The 9994-nt window shown below is 33.3% G+C and overlaps 1 protein-coding gene across 1 annotated transcript; it reads left to right on the top strand.

Annotated features, from left to right (window-relative positions):
• Nucleotides 1-6912: 6912 nt before the first annotated feature.
• HPL1 (hydroperoxide lyase 1) lies at nucleotides 6913-9117 on the top strand. The gene is made up of 3 exons (XM_078314298.1): nucleotides 6913-7593; nucleotides 7770-8395; nucleotides 8578-9117. Exons 1-3 carry the CDS (start codon nucleotides 7089-7091, stop codon nucleotides 8887-8889), a joined length of 1443 nt encoding a protein of 480 aa, XP_078170424.1. The 5' UTR covers nucleotides 6913-7088; the 3' UTR covers nucleotides 8890-9117.
• Nucleotides 9118-9994: the final 877 nt, after the last annotated feature.

The raw sequence follows: 9994 nt of genomic DNA, 5'->3' as shown, positions 1-9994 counted from the left end.
TTTCTTTTTCTTTTTTTTGAAAAACTAATGGTGGCTATCAGTGAGTATATCTTAATGAAGTCTAGCCATCACCTCAAACAGGAACGAAACTAAGATGCATTAAATATCATTTCTAAAAAAATATTTCAAAAATAAAATAAAAAATATATATATAAGATAATAAGATATTTCACTATTTAATATTACGTAAAAACAAACATATAAGCATTAGTAAAGTGTCAAGGACGTTTCAGTTAAGTTCAATTTGAACCATTATATTTTGCAAAAAAGAAAGAATAATTATTTCAGTACCTGCGCCACAGTATCCGTACTGTACCCACACTATAGTAACTGCGTTACAGTACCCGCATTTAGAGAAATAATGTATTGTGGTCTCCACTAATTATTATTTAAAAAAGATATTATATAGTATCTACTAATTATTATTCTAAAATCACAGCAACAACATTTCTCTATGGTTCCCACTAATTATATAGTTAACTTTTAATAGTCTCCGCACTTGTCCCCGCGTCAATCTTTCTCTAACAAAAATAGTTGATCTCATAGGAATAAATACTTTCAATACTTAGATATTAATACTTTCAATGTCATACGTAAAAAATACTTAGATATTTATACATTCGTTAGAAGATAATATAATAATACTTAAAAAATAAGATATTAATTAAATAATTAATACTTTGATGCGTAACTTATTATGGTTATCCCTTTTCGAGTTTCCTAATCATCCCTGCATCAACTTTTCTCTAACAAAAATAGTTGACCTTATAGGTAAAAATACGTTAGTATATAAGTATAAATACTTTCAATACTTAGATACTAATACTTTTAGTATTATATGTAAAAAATACTTGCTAGTATAAGTATAAATACTTGTGCGATGACAATCGAGTCTGAAAGTACGTCATCATGGATCTCATTTGAAAGAAAAAATTGCATAGGTATTAATATTTAAAAAAAAAATTCAAATTGTGAAGATTTTGCAATCCCTACAGAAGTTATCTTTCTGTATTTAATTTTTGGTGCCCCCCCCCCCCCCCCCCCCCGCGGGTGCTATAAATACTTCCATACATAGATATAAATACTTCTGTGCATAGATATTAATACTTTAGGAAAAAAAATTGAGTTGTGAAGTTTTTGCGATCCCCACAAAAGTTATCTTTCTACATTTAATTTTCGGTGATCGCCCTTGCGGGTATAGTATGGGTACTATAGTGCAAGTACTGTTATTAGCTCCCAAAAAGAAATTGAACCATTCATTTAAAAAAATATAATTGGATTTTACAAATGTACGTGTTCTAATTTGTTGGTTTTGGAGGACAGTTTTTTTTTTCTAAATTCTAATTCACACAAAAGCATATATCTAAATGTCATTATGCATGAATCAAAAATAAACAATTTGCTCAATAATCCACAAATTAGAAGACTGGTGATAGGGCCATGTTCCCAGACCCTTTTAGTTTCAATCTGGGCCATGAACAAGGCCGGGATTAGGACCTCATTTTTTAGAGGTCAACCCGGATACAATGTAAAACCCACGATTGAAGCCCCTTATGACAAAAGCCCAAAATAGACTGGCTCAAATAGGCCGAGATAGCCCGTATATCGTGACACAGAACCCTGAGGTCGCTCCTGGACGATAACCGCTTATAACCGGTCGCGATGTTGGTTATGGCATAACCGTCAACGACGTCGTATAACCGCTGGTTATACGTGGCCATGATCACATGATCTTATAACTAACCCACGAACCGGCTTACCCTGGCATGGATAAGGCGGTACATAGGTCACTATATAAAGCTCTCCCTTTGATAGAAAAAGGGCGAATCACGAGCAATACACACTTACACTTATACTCTCAGAGATATCAGATAGGAAAGAGTCAATATCTCCAAGATCATTCCTTAGTCTCCGAGGTCTCCTTCCGACTTCCGAGATCTGAGACACGAGATCATCCCTTGATCTCCCCAACTTAGTCATTTCTCGGCCTGCGATCTCAAGCAGGGCGAGCCCAATCTAAGCCCTTATTAGCATACGGCCTGCTATCCCGAGATAGCCCGTATCAACTGGTATTTTCCTTATAACACCACATATTTTTCAATATTTTTAATAAAGAGTAAAATTGTTATTTCATAAATTTAAAATGAGTTTTAATAGAAAAGGCAATAAAATAAGTTAATTTGTGAGTTTTTCAAATTTAGAAGGGTATATTATGAATTTTAAAGGGGGTAATACCTAATTTCACTGTTTTTTAGGGGTATACATCAAATTCCTCCTTTTTATCAAATAAAATTGTATTGCACTAGCTTATTCGCTCTCCACATCCCAATTTCAAAATTTTGAATCTACCCTAAACTTATGTAAATCAATCTAGGTATATTTCTTTGACCCAAAAATAAAACAATAATTTTGTTATATTTAATGTTTGATATTCAGCAGAAAGTAATAACTAATAACTTACACCAATTAAACTTTTCTTGTTTCTCTGGTCAAAACAATAGTTATATTGCTTTAACAATGGCCATCAAAAAGTGAGTATTTTAGACCACAAAAAACAATATTTTTGGTCTATTGAACTGGAAATAGATGCAAACAAAATAATGAGATTAAAACGTCCTGGGTTTTCTGTCTTCATCACGATTAATTGCTTTTTAATATTTTGACTTATTAAAATTAAATTCAGTTAACAACATATATTCTAATTTATTTATTTTTGAAAACATGATAGAGGCTATCAGGTGAGTTACAAAATCCTGCAGTTGTCTCAGATGAGATACTGTCAATACACTTCAGATGATATATATACCCTAATTTATTGTTATACACTTCATTGCATTCTTAAAATAATAAGACATTTTTAATTTCATTCTTTTCATATCAATAATCTAATATATTTTTTGGAAAAGTTATCAAAAATATAATATAACAACGTATATAATGGTGCACATCTAATTTCATCTATTTTATTATAAATTGGTTTCCACAAATTCAAAAGAAATTCATATCTTGTCTTACTTTATTCTAATTGTGTATTTCGTAATTTGTTAGTTTTGAGTACAAATCGATTAAAACAGCATGAGACTTAATGTCAATATAGACCGTTTGTTGTTGTTGATCAAATCCTATTTAAAAAAAGAATCACATATAGGTTATATTTTCAAAACTTCAGCACAATATTAGAACAATATTAGCATAAGAATTTCACAATCATTCAAGTGCTTTTGTATTATTTTCCAAATTTATTATTGTTTATCCAAGGCTGAAACCATTTAGATCATTAAAGAAAACATTTATATACTTGTTATTAAATCCTATAGTCTTAATTTTTCACCAAAGACTTGAAAAGCTATATTTTTACCTCACTAATATTGATTCAAACTAATCTAACTAATATCTTTATCATATTTTCATGTTTTCTTTTAATAATATAATAAAATAAAAATACTATAATACTTCTTTCTAATTTTATGATTATTCATTTACTTTTCATAACATTTTCATAGTTAAAAAAGGGTCTTAATTTATATAAAGAAAAGAAAGTCTATTATTGATGACCGTACTGAATTTGTTGGTCAAAAGCCAAGCAAACAGTGCAAACTGCAACCCTATTTCTAATCGCCCCCCCTCCATTATTGCATTTTTTGTTATCCATTAATTTTCGTCAACATTTCAAAACTAAATAATATTAACATGTAAAATATAATAATGTTTAACTATGACTCTACAAAATCAAACTCATGCATACAACGCCAGTGGCAGAACGTAATGTAGTACAGGGGTGGCTAAGCCACCCCTAACATTTTCAGAATTTTTTAATAAGTACATAAAAATTGAATTGAAACCTGTATTTTATGTGTATGAACACGTAAGATAGCATGTCTTTTCATAAGTCTAAATCTATAAAAAAAAAAAATATGAATATGAACATGTTATGTTTTTTTTTCCGATAAACTTGTCATTTTATTAGTGTTAGTTCTTAATTGTGTTTTTTTATGAAATGAAATAGTAAATATTTTGTGTTATATAGATTTTGATTAATTTTTATTAAAATATTTTTAAAATATGATGTTTATTTAGTTAGCCACCTCTATACTCAAAGGTCGAGTTCTGCCCCTGTGTAACAACGCTAGTTAATCACACAAAACAACGACAATTCAATTGTAAAATCTGATAAGTTAAAACAACAATTTTCGTCCAATTTAATTTTGTTCACCACCATAATATATAGAAAACAACAATATATATAATTGTAGAAAAAAATGGTCTCCGTGTAGGAGGTTATGGATTCAAAATTCAAATAGAAGAAATTATTTGTTATAATAACAAGGATATAAAATTTGAAGGTCAAGTCTTTATTTTTCTTGCCCCCCCCCCCCCCCCCCCCCCCCCCCCCCCCCCCCCCCCCCCCCCACAAAAAAAAAAAAAAACACAGCAAACAAAGAATACATCAAAATAAAAGATCTTACAAAGTATACAATTAATCTCTCTAAGACAGTAATACAACCAATAATCTTTGTCCAGCTATGTTATATATGTTTCTGGTTTCAACTCACATTGGCAATGAATTAGTTTGACAAATGACAACAACAAAAAATATTTTATATTTTTAAAATTTGACAAATAAAATAAAATTTACATTTTATAAATATTATATAAAAAATGATAAAATTTTATATAAATTTTGCAACATTTCATATTATACAACATTTGATTGAAAATTAAATAAAAATTGATACACTACTAATTTCTAAAAAAACAATTTGATTATAATTTTTTCTTTTTTTAATTATATAATTTGAAAAAGAAAACTCAGAATTGAAGTTAGAGTGAGGCCATGGTGATATGGATATTATGGATCAATTTGTATTATAAATCAATATCTCCATTTTTAAAAGTTCAAATAGTCGATATGAATCATTAAATATAATTTTCATGTAAAAAGGTGCAATGCAAAATGACCGTATCTAAAAAAAAACTAAAATTGGAATTCTAAAAAATTGTAAAACATGATTTTTAAGTATATTTTTATATGAAATTGATCATGTTGAACAATTTAAATCAACTATTTACATTTTAAAAATAGAAGTATGAATTCATAACAGGACCGTTCTTCATTTTACATAGCACCGTGGCCTCATTCTTCTTCATCACCATTGTTGTCTTTTAGCATGCATGCATACATTTTTATATGACTATGACTTGACACTTGACAGCTTCAATTTTAGATTCAACATACAGTGATCTTGGCTGCCGACACTGACTTTGGCTGGCCCAATTACACGAGAAACAGGAAAGGGTTAGAATAACCTTATCTCACAAATCGATCTATTGAATGATTATTGGTTAGAACATGGAAAATGGTTCCAAAAGTGAGCGCGCTTGCTCATGTATCACGAGCAGAAACGATCAAGACAGTCTCTTTCAAATGTTGGGGAATCATAAAAGTCAAACAATTACGTCTTATCAAGAGATCAAACAATTACATTTCATATAGAAGTCAAACACTTATATCCCGGAGATGGAGAAATAGTTACCCACCTTAACCTAAGAACCATCATATGTCAAAAAGACTCAAAACATAAATCATAAGTATGGAATATAATATCTGATTTCATATCGTTTGTCATGAAATAACCAAAGCCATAGTAGAGCAAGCTGTCTCCGTGAGCACGAGACAAATCTTCAATGGCAAGAAGTTATTCTCGCCTTTTATCGTCGGGTCGAGGAATAAGTCTTCTAAAACAGTAAGGTGTGGCCCTTGAGAAATCATCTCCAAATTTTCTAATGGATTTCTCTTCTTTATTCTTTGATGATGGAAGAAGAAAAAACACACGAAACTGTATTTTTCTTAAGAGAAAAACGTATGTTAAGTTTCTATGTTTTTCTTGATTACCTTGTGCTTTAGAAACCAATCCTTATATATGATAACATTTATGGTTATTTGCCAATTTGAAAAAGGTATAATGTGTTGTGCATCAAAAACCGTGATGATGCATCAAAAGCTGTGCGACTGCATCGATATCTATGCAGACTGCACAACCCTTCATAAAGGTCGTTTTCTGACCTCTGAAAAGGTACTTTTATGAATTGTAAATTTTGAAATCAGTCCATCAATGATTTGATCTTTGCTTAAATTGTTCTACACATGTATGAACCACATCCGAATGAATATATTAATTGTTTATTACCTTATTTGATTACTTTAATTGACAATCATATATGACAGTAAACAATCCATAATTATATTACATATATGCTCAATCTTGACATTAAATCCAACGAGGTTGGCAATAGGGGTGTCAATGACACCCGTTTAGCCGTTTACCCATTTACCCGTTTACCCTACCTGGGCATGGGTAAGATTTTTTTTACGTTAACTTATTGGGTATGAGTCTGGGTAATGATTTTATTTTATTAGATAAACGGGTATGGGTACGGGTAAATATCATTTTGTACTCATTGGATAACAGGTTATTATATAAAATAAATTATATCATAAGAAGAATATTATGCTAAACATTTTACTTTTTTATTTGAATGTTTTATTATTTAGTTAAGAAATTAAATATGTTAGAAGAGGTATTTGTGATTTTGATTTTTTTTTACTTAATAAAAAACTATTACTTAGAATCAATTGCATATTTATATTTTAATTTTATATTAGTAATTGTGATTGCATATGTATGACATGATAAGTTTTGATAATTTATTTGTAAAAATAATAAAACTATTATATTTGTATTATTTATTATTCGTCTACTACCGTTTCGTTGCCCACTAATTTTGACGGATATGGGTAGGATAAGGTAAGAAAAATTCTTAACGGATATGGATAGAATATGAGTCTTAGTGAATATAGGTATGGAAATGATTCCAACCTATCCGAATTGTACCCTTGGCAATAAATCCAAGATCGAAATCATACATGCCCCACACGAAATCTCTCTTGTGGACAGAAATTAAAGCACATGGTAGAATAGTACGTAAGCATCAATCAAGTCTAGGTCAGGTTCGTACACCTTATCAACAGATTGGTCACATAGATATATGGAAGGGAAGATAACAGAAGGAGAAACTATCACAACCACATGAGACCTTTAAGATCCATGGCCACTGTCACAACCAATGTACCACCAACAAGGCCGATACCGGGCAGCTACGGCTTCCCGGTACTGGGCCCATTGAAGGATCGACTTGACTACTTCTGGTTTGAAGGACCCGAGAAATTTTTCCGGAACCGCATGGCCACTCACAAAAGCACCGTCTTTCGTGTGAACATGCCACCGACATTCCCTTTCTTCATAGGTGTCGATCCCCGTGTGGTGGCAGTGCTAGATTGCACGTCCTTTGCTGCCCTCTTTGACTCCACACTTGTCGACAAGCGTGACGTGCTAGTAGGTTCTTACATGCCTAGCTTGTCATTTACTGGTGGAACTCGTGTGGTTGTGTATCAAGACCCATCTGAGGAGGCACATGGCCGCGTCAAGTCTTTTTGTCTAGATCTACTTCGGCGCAGTGCCAGGGTTTGGGTCGATGAGTTCCTTGGCAGTCTTGGAATCATGCTGTCAACAATTGAGGGAGACCTCTCCAAGGGTAATGTGATAATTTCAGTATATTTAAACACAGTCATTATTTGAGAATGTTTGTCAAGACATATATACTCTAACGCAGTTCTAAACAATATATGGATTAAGTTAAGACCATGTCTCTTTTTTATCCATATATAGTATTTGGGGGTCTTTATATATGTTTCTTTTATTTTGTAATAGGTGCTACATCATCGAACTTTTTAGTCCCTCTGCAGAAGTGCGTATTCACATTTCTAACCAAAAGCATTGTCGGAGGGGACCCATCGACAGATAATGCTATTGGAGAAAATGGTTTTGCTTTGCTAGACTCATGGCTTGCACTGCAATTGCTGCCCATTACAAGCATAGGCTTCCTTCAACCGTTGGAGGAGATATTTCTCCACTCATTTCCTTACCCGTTTGTACTTGTCAGTGGTCCATACAAGAAGCTTTACAACTTTGTGGAGAAGCAAGGAAAAGAAGTCATAGAACGGGCGACAAACGAGTATGGCATGACAAAGGAGGAAGCGATCAATAACATACTCTTTGTGCTTGGGTTCAATGCTTTTGGTGGGTTCTCGATATTTTTTCCAAGTTTGATAACCACAGTAGGCCGGGACAAGAATGGATTGCGAGAGAAATTACGGGATGAGGTCAGGAGAGTGCTAAAAGGTACAAATGGTGAGTTGGGCTTTGAAGCCGTGAAGCAGATGGAGCTAGTTAAATCGACAGTGTATGAGATCTTAAGATTGAACCCGCCGGTCCCACTTCAATATGGACGGGCAAGGAATGACTTTGTTCTAACTTCACATGATGCTACATTTAAGGTATAAAGTTAGCATCGAGTTTTTGCTCGCAAAAGTGATAACAGTATTTTCTTCAAAAAAAATAAAAATACTAAAATGCACCAGAAAATGTACCAGAAGGCCCAGAACTAAAGAGTTACAATATATGAAAATGTTGATAACATTATATCGATTATGTACCAATGTGCTTGCTCTGGTTTTAGGTATCCAAAGGAGAGCTCCTATGTGGATACCAGCCACTGGTAATGCGTGACCCAGCAGTGTTTGAGGATCCAGAGTCATTCATACCAACCCGTTTTATGGGGGACAAAGGGCAAGAGCTGCTCAATTATGTTTACTGGTCAAATGGGCCCCAGACCAGTTCGCCTTCGCCTGAGAATAAGCAGTGTGCGGCAAAGGATTATGTGGTCTGGACGGCATGCTTATTTTTAGCAGAGTTGTTCAGAGGATATGATGATTTCGAGTGTGACGAGAGTTCCACTGCTATAACAAAGTTGGAGAAGGCAACGAGTTAAATTAAATAAATTGATTGTGTAAAATATTAGGTAGAGAAAAACATCTAATAAATAAAACCATTTCGGTTTTGATGGTGTGGAATTTTAGAGTGAAGATGAGAATAATGAAAATATTGTATTATTGATTGTTGTTGTTTTACAATGTCTGTACATGACTATTTATAGGCTAAAATTGTACTAGCCGTTAGGCTATTTCCTAATTTACAGAAGTTATAATCTATGTCTTAATTACAAGATTTACTAGCCGTTATTAATATTCAGCTAGATACCTAATTAGTGTCACAGCTATACATTTGGGTGCTAAATTATTTGTTGCCAATGATGAGTAATATCTGAGGCAAAGATATCTATTCTTCAATACCCCCCCTCAAGTTGGGTTCGAATAAGTTAATTGACCCCAACTTGCTAAGTATCCTTAGGTGACTGGCTTTGTCGAGTGCTTTGGTAAAGACATCTGCCAGTTGCTCTTTGCTTTTGACGAATGAGGTTTCTATTTCTCCTGACTGTACTTTTTCTCTGACAAAGTGACAGTCGACCTCTATGTGTTTTGTTCTTTCATGGAACACTGGGTTTGATGCAATATGTCGTGCAGCTTGATTGTTACAGTACATTTTCATTGCTCCCTTGTGCTCTATCTTCATGTCGCTAAGTAGTTGCTTGATCCAGATGAGCTCACTCGCAGTGGATGCCATGGCTCGATATTATGCTTCTGCACTTGACCTTGCCACCACATTCTGCTTCTTGCTCTTCCATGTGACCAAGTTGCCACCTACAAAGGTACAAAATCCCGTGGTTGATTTTCTGTCACAGCTACCGGCCCAATCTGCATCAGAGAAACCAACCACTTCATTAGAATTATTTTTTTTCATCCAAATTCCTTGACCTGGAGTGCTTTTCAGATATCTCAGTATTCTATCGATAGCACTTAAGTGACTGGTTCGTGGAGCATGCATAAATTGGCTTATAACACTAACTGCAAAGGCAATGTCAGGTCTGGTAACTGTAAGGTAAATTAACTTGCCTACCAACCTTTGATATTGTCCTATATCAGGTGGTGGTTCACCATCCTCAATTCCAAGTTTAATATTTGTCTCCATTGGGATAT

Source organism: Carex rostrata, chromosome 13 (genome assembly GCF_964058835.1).
Source record: "Carex rostrata chromosome 13, lpCarRost1.2, whole genome shotgun sequence".
Taxonomy (NCBI): domain Eukaryota; kingdom Viridiplantae; phylum Streptophyta; class Magnoliopsida; order Poales; family Cyperaceae; genus Carex; species Carex rostrata.
Note: the sequence above shows the minus strand (reverse complement) of the source record. Positions and strands in the feature narration are given on the sequence as shown.

Excerpts from the sequence above, each read along its gene's own strand:
- HPL1 (XM_078314298.1), top strand. The coding sequence starts at position 7,089 with ATGAGACCTTTAAGATCCATGGCCACTGTCACAACCAATGTACCACCA. Across the intron at positions 7,594-7,769 it reads TGAGGGAGACCTCTCCAAGG|GTGCTACATCATCGAACTTT; the intron begins GTAATGTGATAA and ends ATTTTGTAATAG. Across the intron at positions 8,396-8,577 it reads CACATGATGCTACATTTAAG|GTATCCAAAGGAGAGCTCCT; the intron begins GTATAAAGTTAG and ends CTCTGGTTTTAG.